This window comes from Cynoglossus semilaevis, chromosome 5, assembly GCF_000523025.1.
Source record: "Cynoglossus semilaevis isolate Cse_v1.0 chromosome 5, Cse_v1.0, whole genome shotgun sequence".
NCBI classification, from domain to species: Eukaryota; Metazoa; Chordata; class Actinopteri; order Pleuronectiformes; family Cynoglossidae; genus Cynoglossus; species Cynoglossus semilaevis.
Genome location: NC_024311.1, coordinates 6,673,988 through 6,688,485, shown reverse-complemented (window position 1 = coordinate 6,688,485; position 14,498 = coordinate 6,673,988). Strand labels below are relative to the sequence as shown.

The 14,498-nt window shown below is 44.7% G+C and overlaps 5 protein-coding genes across 9 annotated transcripts in view; 4 read left to right on the top strand and 1 right to left on the bottom strand.

Moving 5' to 3' along the window:
* LOC103378814 (chymotrypsin B-like) overlaps positions 1-2,274 on the top strand; it is a 4,084-nt gene extending 1,810 nt beyond the window's left edge. Inside the window, exons 1-7 of one of the 5 annotated variants that reach the window (XM_008310160.3) lie at positions 229-377; positions 664-767; positions 841-920; positions 1,382-1,460; positions 1,533-1,713; positions 1,799-1,932; positions 2,005-2,274. In XM_008310160.3, the coding sequence (XP_008308382.1) occupies positions 326-377; positions 664-767; positions 841-920; positions 1,382-1,460; positions 1,533-1,713; positions 1,799-1,932; positions 2,005-2,166 (792 nt within the window). In that variant the 5' untranslated portion in view covers positions 229-325 and the 3' untranslated portion in view covers positions 2,167-2,274. Of the gene's footprint in view, positions 1-228; positions 378-663; positions 768-840; positions 921-1,381; positions 1,461-1,532; positions 1,714-1,798; positions 1,933-2,004 lie in introns of those variants that run through there. The other 4 variants (XM_025055689.1, XM_017032550.2, XM_025055690.1 and 1 more) reach the window with 4 other exon arrangements.
* A 528-nt stretch (positions 2,275-2,802) lies between these two features.
* Positions 2,803-4,764, top strand: LOC103378818 (chymotrypsin B-like). Its single transcript, XM_017032551.2, has 7 exons — positions 2,803-2,880; positions 3,167-3,270; positions 3,344-3,423; positions 3,872-3,950; positions 4,023-4,203; positions 4,289-4,422; positions 4,495-4,764. Exons 1-7 carry the CDS (start codon positions 2,829-2,831, stop codon positions 4,654-4,656), a joined length of 792 nt encoding a protein of 263 aa, XP_016888040.1. The 5' UTR covers positions 2,803-2,828; the 3' UTR covers positions 4,657-4,764.
* Positions 4,765-5,500: 736 nt separating this feature from the next.
* Positions 5,501-7,465, top strand: LOC103378813 (chymotrypsin A-like). The gene is made up of 7 exons (XM_008310159.3): positions 5,501-5,647; positions 5,826-5,929; positions 6,025-6,104; positions 6,239-6,317; positions 6,391-6,571; positions 7,004-7,137; positions 7,251-7,465. Exons 1-7 carry the CDS (start codon positions 5,596-5,598, stop codon positions 7,410-7,412), a joined length of 792 nt encoding a protein of 263 aa, XP_008308381.1. The 5' UTR covers positions 5,501-5,595; the 3' UTR covers positions 7,413-7,465.
* On the bottom strand, positions 7,306-10,816 carry agrp (agouti related neuropeptide). The gene is made up of 4 exons (XM_008310161.3): positions 9,497-10,816; positions 8,586-8,766; positions 8,057-8,148; positions 7,306-7,973 (listed from the first exon to the last, which is right to left on the bottom strand). The coding sequence occupies exons 2-4, from the start codon at positions 8,704-8,706 to the stop codon at positions 7,779-7,781; spliced, it is 408 nt and encodes a 135-aa protein (XP_008308383.1). The 5' UTR covers positions 8,707-8,766; positions 9,497-10,816; the 3' UTR covers positions 7,306-7,778.
* Positions 10,817-10,970: 154 nt separating this feature from the next.
* The window catches only part of vps13c (vacuolar protein sorting 13 homolog C), a 38,039-nt gene continuing 34,511 nt past the window's right edge, over positions 10,971-14,498 (top strand). Inside the window, exons 1-4 of the mRNA XM_025055691.1 lie at positions 10,971-11,200; positions 12,496-12,539; positions 13,580-13,622; positions 13,709-13,804. Of these exons, the coding sequence (XP_024911459.1) occupies positions 11,101-11,200; positions 12,496-12,539; positions 13,580-13,622; positions 13,709-13,804 (283 nt within the window). The 5' untranslated portion in view covers positions 10,971-11,100. The remainder of the gene's footprint in view (positions 11,201-12,495; positions 12,540-13,579; positions 13,623-13,708; positions 13,805-14,498) is intronic.

Below are 14,498 nucleotides of genomic sequence, written 5' to 3'. Positions count from 1 at the left end.
AATTAATTAATAGTACATTTCTGGGGTGCAAATTTATTTTTTAATATTTTTAAAAATGGGGAAAATTCTGAATTTTTATAATACTATTTAATCCTTATAAATAATCCAAACACCGACTTCTGAATTTGTTGAATTTTGTTAAACACATGGCAGCAGCCAATCAGAGAGCCCCAGGTCAGGGGGTGTGAACCGTGGGTCCTGAACTGTGATAAACAGCTGCTGCTCAGCTGGACAACAGGCCGTGGCCTCTGATTGGCTGAAGCCAGTGTGCGTTTCAGGATAAAACGGCGTGGACTGAGTTCAGCGGCATCTTCTCTCCATCATCATGGCCTTCCTGTGGATCTTCTCCTGCCTCGCCCTGATCGGCGCCGCCTATGGTCAGCCTCTCCTCCTGCGTCAATTCAAACTGTTTTTAAATTTGTTGTTTAAGAACTGACTTTGTGAGTATATCTCTGCTGCCCTCTACTGGTTCAAATATGTTTAAATGAACCAGTATAAACCAGCAGACTGGTCCTTTAATGACCGTCACTTTTCATCCTCCTCAGAATTGTCAAGAACCTGACCCGGGTCCTGGTCAGGTTTAGGTCCAGGTCTAGGTCTAGATTTATGATCAGACTAAAACAGCAGAATTTAACACTTGTCACCTGTCACCCCCCCCCTCAGGCTGCGGAACCCCCGCCATCACCCCTGTGGTGACCGGCTACGCCCGCATCGTCAACGGTGAGGAGGCCAAACCTCACTCCTGGCCCTGGCAGGTGTCTCTGCAGGTGAGTCGACACCAGAAACCCTCCTCCTCCTCCTCCTCGTCTTTCTCTTTGACTCAGTATTTTTTTTTTTCAGCAATCCACCGGTTTCCACTTCTGCGGTGGATCTCTGATCAATGAGAACTGGGTCGTGACTGCCGCCCACTGCAACGTCAGGTCAGCTGTACAACAACCTCACACCTAGCATCACGCTAGCTGTAGCGTATCCCACTGAAAGACACTTTCACCTTTGAACTGGTGATTTTAGGTTGATCATAAATCCTAAAAGCAACGTCAGAGCGAAAAGCGACTGTTTATCAGCGACAGTTTCACACGATGCTGTAAAACAACAACCGACGTTAGCTTTCAGAAATAAACTAACTATTATGGAATAACTGGTGGAAAAACAGCACAACAATTGTTAAAAAGGGCAAAATTAATACAAACATAATATCTATGTGTTCTACAAAATAGTAAGATACTATTTATATTTATATATATATATATATATATTTTTTTTTTTTTTTTATATACATTGTCGATCTAAGCCGGCGATTAGCAGTCGACCAACAGTGGAGGACGTTTAGATTTTAACAGAATCCACTCACCACTTACTTCCTGTTCACCGCGCCCCTCAGGACCTACCACCGCGTGGTCGTTGGTGAACACGACAAAAGCTATGGAAACGAGCAGGTTCAGATCCTGAAGCCCATCAAGGTGAGAACGTTCGCCGCCATCATCTCATCAGCTGTCACTCCTGCCCTGCTGACCCCACCCTTTTTCTTTTAGGTCTTAACCCACCCCAGATGGAACCCCAGCACCATCAACAACGACATCGCCCTGATCAAGCTGTCCACCCCCGCCCGCCTGGGCACCAACGTCTCCCCCGTCTGCCTGGCTGAGTCCAGCGACAACTTCGCTGCTGGCACCACCTGTGTGACCTCCGGCTGGGGTCTGACCCGCTACAACGGTGAGATGGAACCTGTAACATTGGTCACGTGTTGATGTCACGTTCACAGGAAGTTCTAACGCTCTCCATGTCTGGTCTCCTTCAGCTGCCACCACCCCCAACAGGCTCCAGCAGGCAGCCCTCCCCCTGCTGTCCAACGACCAGTGCAAGAGACACTGGGGCAGCAACATCTCTGATGTTATGATCTGTGCCGGTGGAGCTGGCGCCACCTCCTGCATGGTAAGACCCCGCCCACCACGTTGTGTTCATGTGTGTTCCCTCTGCCTCACCCGCTCTGACTCTGGTTTTCAGGGTGACTCTGGTGGCCCCCTGGTGTGTGAGAAGGACAACGCCTGGACTCTGGTGGGTATCGTGTCCTGGGGAAGCAGCCGCTGCTCCACCTCCACCCCAGCCGTCTACGCCCGCGTCACCATGCTCCGCAGCTGGGTCGACCAGACTCTTGCTGCCAACTAAAGACAGTGAGGGGGGTGACAGGGAGATATGGCCCTGTATGACCTCTGACCCTGACCTTTGGTTGTGTGTACATGGAGTCAGAACCATCAATAAAAGAGTTGAACCTCAGTGTTTATTTCCTGCTGCTTCATTTGGTCTTTACTACAAAAAACAAACTAAAAATTAGTTCAAATTAAATCTGTGACTCAGCTGTGACTCAGTCACCAACTCTAGTTACCTAGTTAACAATATTAACTCACAGTACTGTACACAACTGTCCAGATGTGACCCCCCACCCCAGCCTCAGCTCCACCCCTACACCATCCAACCAAGGGTGTGTACTAGGTACCACTCCAAGGTCGGGAGACACGTGTTTAATCTCAATATGCACAGAAAACTAAAGAATGTAGTACTGAATACTACTGAGGTAATATTTCTATAGAGTCATGGTCCTAAAAATAGATTCACACACACACACACACACACAGGTGTGTTTTCAGGGTTTAATCAGACAACCTCCTGGTGAGAATCACACACTTGTTAGAAAACAAGTGACTTTCAACACACACATACACGAACCGTCACACACACATCAGTACATTCGATCACTATTGAACCAATTTAAAATCATTTTGATCAATTAAATGTCATTTTGAGTTCAGCGGCATCTTCTCTCCATCATCATGGCCTTCCTGTGGATCTTCTCCTGCCTCGCCCTGATCGGCGCCGCCTATGGTCAGCCTCTCCTCCTGCGTCAATTCAAACTGTTTTTTAAATTTGTTGTTTAAGAACTGACTTTGTGAGTATATCTCTGCTGCCCTCTACTGGTTCAAATATGTTTAAATGAACCAGTATAAACCAGCAGACTGGTCCTTTAATGACCGTCACTTTTCATCCTCCTCAGAATTGTCAAGAACCTGACCTGGGTCCTGGTCAGGTTTAGGTCCAGGTCTAGGTCTAGATTTATGATCAGACTAAAACAGCAGAATTTAACACTTGTCACCTGTCACCCCCCCCTCAGGCTGCGGAACCCCCGCCATCACCCCTGTGGTGACCGGCTACGCCCGCATCGTCAACGGTGAGGAGGCCAAACCTCACTCCTGGCCCTGGCAGGTGTCTCTGCAGGTGAGTCGACACCAGAAACCCTCCTCCTCCTCCTCCTCGTCTTTCTCTTTGACTCAGTATTTTTTTTTTTCAGCAATCCACCGGTTTCCACTTCTGCGGTGGATCTCTGATCAATGAGAACTGGGTCGTGACTGCCGCCCACTGCAACGTCAGGTCAGCTGCACAACAACCTCACACCTAGCATCACGCTAGCTGTAGCGTATCCCACTGAAAGACACTTTCACCTTTGAACTGGTGATTTTAGGTTGATCAAAAATCCTAAAACCAACGTCAGAGCGAAAAGCGACTGTTTATCAGCGACAGTTTCACACGATGCTGTAAAACAACAACCGACGTTAGCTTTCAGAAATAAACTAACTATTATGGAATAACTGGTGGAAAAACAGCACAACAATTGTTAAAAAGGGCAAAATTAATACAAACATAATATCTATGTGTTCTACAAAATAGTAAGATACTATTTATATTTATATATATATATGTATATATTTATATACATTGTCGATCTAAGCCGGCGATTAGCAGTCGACCAACAGTGGAGGACGTTTAGATTTTAACAGAATCCACTCACCACTTACTTCCTGTTCACCGCGCCCCTCAGGACCTACCACCGCGTGGTCGTTGGTGAACACGACAAAAGCTATGGAAACGAGCAGGTTCAGATCCTGAAGCCCATCAAGGTGAGAACGTTCGCCGCCATCATCTCATCAGCTGTCACTCCTGCCCTGCTGACCCCACCCTTTTTCTTTTAGGTCTTAACCCACCCCAGATGGAACCCCAGCACCATCAACAACGACATCGCCCTGATCAAGCTGTCCACCCCCGCCCGCCTGGGCACCAACGTCTCCCCCGTCTGCCTGGCTGAGTCCAGCGACAACTTCGCTGCTGGCACCACCTGTGTGACCTCCGGCTGGGGTCTGACCCGCTACAACGGTGAGATGGAACCTGTAACATTGGTCACGTGTTGATGTCACGTTCACAGGAAGTTCTAACGCTCTCCATGTCTGGTCTCCTTCAGCTGCCACCACCCCCAACAGGCTCCAGCAGGCAGCCCTCCCCCTGCTGTCCAACGAACAGTGCAAGAGACACTGGGGCAGCAACATCTCTGATGTCATGATCTGTGCCGGTGGAGCTGGCGCCACCTCCTGCATGGTAAGACCCCGTCCACCACGTTTTGTTCATGTGTGTTGCCTCTGCCTCACCCGCTCTGACTCTGGTTTTCAGGGTGACTCTGGTGGCCCCCTGGTGTGTGAGAAGGACAACGCCTGGACTCTGGTGGGTATCGTGTCCTGGGGAAGCAGCCGCTGCTCCACCTCCACCCCAGCCGTCTACGCCCGTGTCACCATGCTCCGCAGCTGGGTCGACCAGACTCTTGCTGCCAACTAAAGACAGTGAGGGGGGTGACAGGGAGATATGGCCCTGTATGACCTCTGACCCTGACCTTTGGTTGTGTGTACATGGAGTCAGAACCATCAATAAAAGAGTTGAACCTCAGTGTTTATTTCCTGCTGCTTCATTTGGTCTTTACTACAAAAAACAAACTAAAAATTAGTTCAAATTAAATCTGTGACTCAGCTGTGACTCAGTCACCAACTCTAGTTACCTAGTTAACAATATTAACTCACAGTACTGTACACAACTGTCCAGATGTGACCCCCCACCCCAGCCTCAGCTCCACCCCTACACCATCCAACCAAGGGTGTGTACTAGGTACCACTCCAAGGTCGGGAGACACGTGTTTAATCTCAATATGCACAGAAAACTAAAGAATGTAGTACTGAATACTACTGAGGTAATATTTCTATAGAGTCATGGTCCTAAAACAGATTCACACACACACACACACACACACACAGGTGTGTTTTCAGGGTTTAATCAGACAACCTCCTGGTGAGAATCACACACTTGTTAGAAAACAAGTGACTTTCAACACACACATACACGAACCGTCACACACACATCAGTACATTCGATCACTATTGAACCAATTTAAAATCATTTTGATCAATTAAATGTCATTTGTTTTCCATTTTATTTTAATTGTTTTAATTTTTAAAGTATATATAAGTAGTATATATAAGTTTAAGTATTTTTTATCACGTTCATGTTTTCACCAGGTACAAAATATTTGAAGAAAGTCGTCGTTCTTCTGACAGCGCTCTGTTTTCCTGGTTTACATGAATGCCACAGATTGTTGTCCCGAGGACAAACTTTCCGTCAGCTGTCCACGCTCCCACGTCCTCCGACCCGGCGTCACCTGGTGTCGTGGTCTGATGGTGTTTCTGTATAAAAGCTGGTCGTCCGCTCAGACGTGATCATTGAACCATGGCCTTCCTGTGGATCCTGTCCTGCCTCGCCCTCGTGACCTCCGCCTACGGTAGGTCTACCACTCGACAGGTGTTGGTGCTCCGTCTTCATCCTACTGGATGAGCGGCCATCTTGGTTTTAAGTGTGAAGTGTTGTTATGTCATTAGACAAAATAATAAATTTTATCAAATGTGATTTAGAAATATGTAATTGTGTTTTTCTTTTGCCAACAATGATGTCACCACCAGGGTGCGGCACTCCTGCCATCCAACCCATCGTCTCGGGTTACTCCCGTATCGTGAATGGCGAGGAGGCCGTGCCTCATTCCTGGCCCTGGCAGGTGTCCCTGCAGGTAAACAAGCACCAGTACATTTACACACACAAACCAAGCCATCCACACACAGATACACACCGAGGGTGTGTAGTGAGGTTGTGCCTGTGTTCCAGGACTACACCGGTTTCCACTTCTGCGGTGGATCTCTGATCAATGAGAACTGGGTGGTGACCGCCGCCCACTGCAACGTCAGGTCAGTTATTATTTCTTTTATTAAGAAATGAATTAAAGTCTCCTGTTTAAGCCAACCTGATGTTATACAACAGTCGACATCTCTAAACGCCAAGGTTCCGGTTGTTGATCTGATCTGTTCCCTCCTGAGAACAGAACTTCCCACCGTGTTGTCCTTGGAGAACATAACCGTTCCTCTGGCAGCGAGAACGTCCAGGTCATGAGAGTGGGCCAGGTGAGTGACGCTGGTGGGGCTTTTTTAATGTTTTTTTTTACTGCTCACATGACCCCGCTCTCTTTTCTGACAGGTGTTCAAACACGAGAACTACAACGGCTACACCATTAACAACGACATCCTGCTCATCAAGCTAGCTTCACCCGCTCAGTTGAACATGCGCGTGTCTCCTGTGTGTGTGGCCGAGATTGGAGACAACTTCCCCGGGGGCATGATGTGTGTGACCAGCGGCTGGGGTCTGACCCGCTACAATGGTGAGACCAACAAGACAGCCACCTAGTGGAGCAGCTTGGTACTGCTAGTATCAAGTCATAAAGATGTCGAGTTGATGACATCACCACAACATTTTTGCCATTGTTCACCCACGATTCCTAGTGGGGCACGATCTGCACCAGTGTACCACAGCTGGGGGCAGGAAGCTAACGAGGCTAACAACAGTCTGTGATTGTGTGACTGATGATTTGAGATGAATATGGACTCAAACAGGAAGTGGAGTGAATTAATCACGTGTTTTGCTGACAGCCAATGAGAACAACAGGATTGGAGACAGGAAGTAGTAATCTGTGTTTGCGCCTCAAGGTGCTGCTGTTGTGATCGTGACAGTCTGTCAGCCGTCGACGGTTGTACACCGTAGTATTGCTAATTTAATAGAATCTTCACCATTTGTTCTTTGTTTTTGTGCGTAGCTTCTAACACCCCCGCCCTGCTGCAGCAGGCTGCCCTGCCCCTGCTGGCCAACTCTGACTGCCAGCGTTACTGGGGTAGTAAAATCACAGACAAGATGATCTGTGCTGGTGCCGCCGGCGCCTCCTCCTGTATGGTACGTGCCACTGCTGACAATGTGTAGCATCTAGCTAACATCACACAGCATCTGGCTAACATTCTGAGCTGTGGGTGACCGGCTGGTTGACCTTTGGTCTCTTTTGTTTACAGGGTGACTCTGGTGGACCCCTGGTGTGTCAGAAGGGCGGGGCCTGGACTCTGGTTGGTATCGTGTCCTGGGGAAGTGGAACCTGCACTCCCACTATGCCTGGTGTCTACGCCCGTGTCACTGAGCTCCGTGCCTGGATGGACCAGAAGATCGCTGCCAACTGAGCCCCAAATGTCATCAATAAACTGATCAATAAATGACAGAGTATCTGATACCACCGTGTCGTCGTGTCCACTGGTTCTACTGCTGTTGGTGCAGCTTTATTTCAAAATTCATAATTTGACATTTATTCATATATTATTTATTTATTATTATTTCTGTAACTCTGACCTTGATGTTTTTTGACACCTCTGCTCCTCGATTCCTCCCCACCCCCATCCTCCAGCTCGTGTGTTCAGCCTACACACACACCAGGATGTGTCAAACAAACTGAGGCTCCCAGCTTCGTCTTTGCAGCAGTTTTCGTTTATTGGTCATTGTTTCAGGGATGAAGTTTTTTTGACACAGAAAACCGTTGACAGAACACAGCGTCAGGCTCGTCGGGCTGGGCAGTGGTGGCCCACTTTGCGACAGTAGCATATAGCATTGAAGAAGCGGCAGTAGCAGGTGTCGCAGGGGTCACAGCAGGGCAGCGGGAACCCCAGACACGACTGCTGGTGTGGGATGCAGCGGCGTGGCGACCGCATGGCCCGCCCCTGTAGCTGCAGTGACGCCGCCCCCACGTCCTGAAAAGAGTCAATGTGTGACACGTTAACAACCACTGGTGAAAAAGAAAGACTCGATGACTTATAGAGACAGCGGCACTAACGTCGTTGTAGGAGCCCAGGTCCATCAGGAAGCGGTCCTCCACGGAGTCAATGGGCAGCAGGACGGGCTCCTGTAGGGGGGGGTGGCCTCTGTCTGCAAAACAAAAAAGATGAAAAACCTGCGCTAACCATTTGCCACATACCATTTAAAAGGTGCAGCCTATAGAAGGAGCCATGGAATTATGACATCACATTTAAAACAAACTAAAAAGAAAACATATTAAAATTAATGAATGTTTTCTGCAGATTCTGATTTTTTTCCTTGTGATTTTATTTTTTTATCTAGACTTGAAAGACCGTCTGTTCGGAATAAATTCTGGAACTTTGGCGTCATAACCCAGTTCTCTATTATAGAAACAACAGTTCCAGGAAAACAGATAACCTGATTTGGCAAAACCTATGAACTGGTACGAGGCTATCACACTGGTGTACCTAAATCTAACAACATCCGTTTCTATGCAGATGATACTACATTTATGCATAAGACTGAAAATGGATCAGAGCTGAGACGTGATTGGAGGAGTTACTAACTGATGTCAGAGAGGTAGGAGGGGTCGGGGGGGTCGTCGTTCAGTGGCACATTTCCATGAACCAGAGCGAAGGAATAACGTAGGAGGCTAAAAGAGCAGCAGAGCAGCAGCGAGACAAACATCCCAACAAAGAAAGTAGAGAAAAACTCCCACGATCCTTAGTGTCAGAACACACACAGCGTCTGTGGGCAGGGATATACAGTAGGTCACATGATTACCAACAGACCTTTCGTTGAAATGCAAAAAAAAAATCCAAGATCTTATAAAATACTATCAATGAATGTTTTTTCTCTACGCATAAAGAAATCAAAACAATTGAAAAAAGAAAAAAAAATACACAGAAGAACTTCAAACAAAAAGGAACAGAAAATGTAAAAACTTCACAAAAATACAAATAATAAAATGAATAATGAAAATGAAAGGAAACAGGAAAACAAAAAAAATGGAAACAAAAATCGTACACAGCAATATAATAAATAAATACAGTACATTTTAATAAAATAAAGTTGTTTAAAAATGTAGCAAACACAACAAGGAAAGTTCTAAAAAGTGAAAAAGTAACTTATCTTAATAATAAAAATATTAAATAAAACATTCTTATGAAGCATAAAGAGTGGTTTCTTGGTCATAGAAAATGGTAATACTGCATAAGTACTGCAATACTGCACAGTATTACCAAACCTTCAGCTTTGACAGATGTCAGTTTCATCTGTTGATGGTGGAAAAATGTCGACTTAATAATAATAATAATCATAAATAATACATGACAGATTTAGACATTAACATGAAATATATGCAACAAATAACAAATATAAACAACATAATAATGTAAAACATTTCAGGAAAAACTCAAAAAGCACAAAAAATGAAAGTTTTTTTGTTAGGGTGTAAAAAATGTGTAAAATGACCAACCTTATTCTGGAACTTTCTGCCTCTCTGTCTCCGACCCTGAGTCGATGACTGGTCATTTAAAAACCACAGCACAGGACGCTAGGACGCAGGTCACGTGACACGACCAGGAGCGTGAGGGGGCGTGTCCTTCATTTCAGCTTCATCAGTTTTATTTGATTTTAAAACATAAAAACAATGAATTCCAGTCATCTGACTGACAGAGTTGATGATGTCATCAAACGGGTTACCCACAAACCAAAAACATCTGGTCACTGTCAATAAAACTAACATATAGTCATACAGCAGTTATGTTTCATTTTATATTAAATTTGACCCCAAAAAACTATTCGGCTAATCTCTAGTCCTGGCTAGCTAAAATGGTTGATTTTCTCAATGAACTTTTGTGTTGAAGAGTGAATCCTTCATAAACTTACGAAGTAAGTTAGCAGTAAAACACACTGATCTAAGAGTTATTGACCAACAAGAACACATATTAACAGGACACGTCTGTCACCATGTTAAAGCAGGAGCAGATTTACTGAGCACATTCTTTTAATAACAAACGTTGGGCTTTAAAAATAAATATAGAATGTAGGAGAACACTGTGTTTTTATTCTATAGATTAGTGTTTGTCTTTGGTGAATGGAGCGACTTAAGTGCAAACGCTGACTGTCATTAACCTGTAATATTCCCTCTTCTAGTTCACCGCTTCACTTATTATCTGTGAATGGCCTCTGCAGCACTGCTTCGTTAAAGCTTCCGTCCACTTCAGCTGCCGTTACGGCACTGATTCCCTGAACTGTGGAGCCCGGTGTTCCTCCGGGCAGAGGCCGCTGATGACGGGAAATTGTATTTACTGTCTCCACTACAGCAGCAACAACAACAACAACAGACTCACTGACACTGTTTCAGCCGGAGATACAGCTGTGGGAACACTGGAGAACACTGGTGAGTTGAAGTTTTAAGACTAACCACTAGGGGTCTGTGTAGAGACAGTAAAGCAACACTGTTTTTTTAAGGGCCAAATTCGAAATATCTCGAAGCCAACTGCTCGACCATTCACATTTAAGACAATATCACGGTGTCTTTTAAAGCTCCTCCAGGTAAACGTTAGTGGTTATAACGCTAAATTCAGGCTCCATGGAGTGTAAACAAATCTTTATTTAATTCATTTGTTTTTATTTCTGTGTGCCTTTCATGTCTTATCGGCTCGTACTACGTTCTGTTCCTTTTATTTAAAGTATTAGTTTTGCCGAGTGTTTTATTTTTCCTTCATGACTTTTTATATAAAAACACAGATAGGTTGAACCTGTTTTTACGCTCGTCGATTTACACTGACTTATGTTAATGTCGTTATGGTTTATATCAACAAATACGTGTTAGTTTATGGAGTATAATTATTTAATCAACGTAAACACAATTTCCTTCTAGAAAGACAAATGGAATGAATAAAAATAAAACACTTCCTGATCGAAGTCCGAACAGTCGGACATTAGCAATGGAATTCAGAGCGAGTCGATCCTTGTTTTCTGTCGTCACCTGATCCGGAAGTCAGGTGAATCCGAACCGAAGAGCTTCCAGACGCTGACCCTGCTCTGTCAGGGTTCAGTCCAGAGTTTGGAGCCATGGTCTTCGAGTCTATGGTTAGTGACCTGCTCAATAGGTTCATCGGAGACTATGTGGAGAACCTGGACAAATCTCAACTCAAGATCGGGATCTGGGGAGGTGAGATTCGCTGCAAGCTAGCCTCTGACACACAACAGTTCCCGTTCACAAATTTCATGAATTAACAATCTTTGTTTTCTCTACAATTGTATATGAGGCTAGAAACATGTTCACATACCCAGAATAAAACTTCAGGTTCTTGTGCCAATATCGGCTGTGTTTAATAAACATGTTTCAGTTTCGTTTTTATGAAAATCCCTACCTACTCAAACTATCTACCCGCCTAATGTATGGCTTTAAACACCATGGCACTTAACGGGAATTTGAGCGAATTTGTTGCTCCACGTTTAAATGATAAACAGTTGATTAAAAGCATTGTTGGTTCACAGGTTGCTCACCGAAAGATTACATTGTGTTGCAGCAACGTTGTTAACAACTTATAATTGGATTTTAGTGCTAAATGTTCACCACAGCGGTCTTCTAATTCAAAATTGAACGTAGTATAAAGCAGATTCACCGTAATTGTTATAAACGTCACATAACAGTAATGCAGAGATCGAAGGGCGGGGAAGCTAAACTGGACAGGCAGCTGATTAAAATGAATGACTTGACTTAAAGTCAGAGAAACATCATAGATGACTTGTTTTAAAATAACAAACAACCACTTCACTTCACAGGTCACTTCTGTCTTCTGCTTCATAGCCTTACGCAGGAGAACAGTTTTAACACAGGAATGTGAAAACTCTGCGGCATTATGTTCTTTTTTTAAAAAACAGGGCAGGGCCAATGAAGACGAGCTGCTTCACCGAGGCTGTACAATCAGTACAAACACTGACTGTGGCTAAACAACGGGCTTACTCAGGGGAATACTGTTTCAAATGCTCTTTGTTGTCAGTAAGAATATCTTAGAGATGAGTTTAGGAGAGAAAAAAAATGAGAGCAGAGTTGTAGTTAAGGTGGAGACAGGTGGTGTGGGTTTCTGGTTTAGTAGCTGGAGAACACCATCAGGGAAAATGTAGAGGAAAACAACAACAAGCTGAGGGGAGTTGAGGAGACCAGTGTCAGGGCAGGGGAGTGTGAGTGAGAGGTGGGAGTCGGGGGGAGACAAGTGGCATCACTGATATGGGTGAGGTGGTGATAAGACAGGGGGAGAATTACGGTGGAGTAAAGCTGCAGAGAAGCAGGCTGAAATAGAAGTTGACATGAGGGTGGGAGAGATGGGTGATAAGGAAGTGCGTGACGTGGGGGAGGAGAGCCATAGAACAGGAAATAAAGATGGCGATTGTTTACATTTAAGAACGAACGTCATCAGTTCATGTTTCTTAAGTCGATTCTTTTTTTTTCTCATTGTGCAGGAAACGTGGTACTGGAAAACCTGAGAGTGAAGGAAAATGCTCTGGTGAGTCATGGACACTGACCCCTGCTGGTCAAAAACAAAGCGTAATCATATTTGGTTAGTTATTCTTCACTCGTTAAATTTAACGAGTGAAGGAAAAATATGAAATAGTATAGACATAAAACTTAAAGAAACACGAAGCACTTACATTCTATGAAGGTATTTTAAACTTTTTAAAACATTTTTTTGCAAACCTAAGGTTTTAAATGTATCCCCCTGCTAAATTTATTGTTAAGAACAAAGAAGAAGAAAAAGTTTTTTTTTAATATACTACAAAAACACTAAGAAAACTTGACCAAAGAGTTGAGGTTGACTGGACTGCCTGGTGCTGTGGTGTCAGGTTTTAGGGCTGGTTTTTCTGTGGGAGCTTTTGTTTGTGAGGACTTCATGAGAGGTTAACAAAAAACACAAACAAAAGACGCAACACCTCCAGGTGTCTGCTGGGAAACAGAAGGAGAAAGAAGAAATGTACACTTCACTGTGGGAGTGAGTCGACACAGAACAGAAAATCAGTGTCAAATCAATTTAATCATGTTTTTATTGTAGCATTTAAGAGTAAAGATTCAGATGAAGTTTTAGCCCCAGGTCTGGACTACTAATGTCAGGCCCCGTGTGGTGGGTCAAGATCATGCCACCGTAACTAAATGTTGAGAATGAACTTCTGGGTTCTTTTTAATATGTGACTGTAACTTGTCAGACCCCGTGTCAGAGGTCACCACAGTGGATTTGAGGACTAGATGAAATCAAAGGGTCTAGATGACTAGATGAAATCAAAGGGTCCACTGCACCACTCTAGTCTATGGGCGGGGTCCACTGCACCACTCTAGTCTATGGGATCAGCCAGAGCTAGTCCATGAGTTAGACACTTGAACCTTGCAGTATGAGGTGTGGGACCTTTGGGCTACTGTATAATAACATCAGATGGTGTTGATTAATGTTATGGTGCGTCTGCCTCAGCTCTGAAGCAGTGGTGGTAGTTAGGTAGCGTCGGTCCAACGCCTTGTGTACACAGAGAAACATCTGATTGTTTGTTTATGTTACAGAGTGAATTTGATGTTCCATTCAAAGTCAAGACCGGACAGATAGGTGAGTCACATGATCGTTTGCTTTGGCCTCGTTGGTCCGGCTCAATGTCTGTATTTGTACAAACCCAATTCCTCTGGCCGATTCAGGGAAGCTGACGCTGAAGATTCCATGGAAGAACCTTTACAACGACGCGGTGGTGGCCACGCTGGACGGACTCTACCTTCTGGTTGTTCCTGGAGCCAGTAAGTGATGGACAGCTGAGGACCACCTGGCCATAACCATGGTCAGGTGGTCCTCATCTGAAGGAACAGCTCAGTTCATTTAAAGACTTTAACACTAGAACAGTGGAAGGTTACCACCGGGACCCTAACCCTAACCCTGGGAATTCTCTTTTGGAAACATTGCTGCAGTTTCCATTGAAGTGTTGAGACTTCAGACTGGAGCTTTGTTTATAAAATCAAATCGTTTTATTTTGTCCAGAACCTTTTGACTGACCCTTGTTTTATTGTGTTCCAGTGACAGACTCTGTCTCTGATCGTCTGAGCGTGTGTTCTTAGTCGTTGTTTTTGTGCACCTGTGTGTGTGTGTTCTAGCTGGATCTCAGCTGATCACATGTCCCTATAACGGTAAGATTGTTCAGGCTCAGGATGGTGTATTTCTGGTGAAGGCTGCAGAACGACAGACTGTTCTGTGTGCTCCCCCTGTAGTTCAGTCCTGGAACTGTTTCCACTGGGGTCTGCCATCCTCTTGTTTCGGTCTGGGATTTTTTTCCAGTTTCCAACACACATCCAATGACAAATGGACGTAGTCTTTTGGTTTGATGGACGTAGACACTCTAGGATGACCCCTGCTGGCAGAAAATGTGTTGAAAATGAAGTCTGTAAAAATTAGGGTTCAAAACTGAAAGAATTATCAACGTTTTTTAATCCAAAGTGA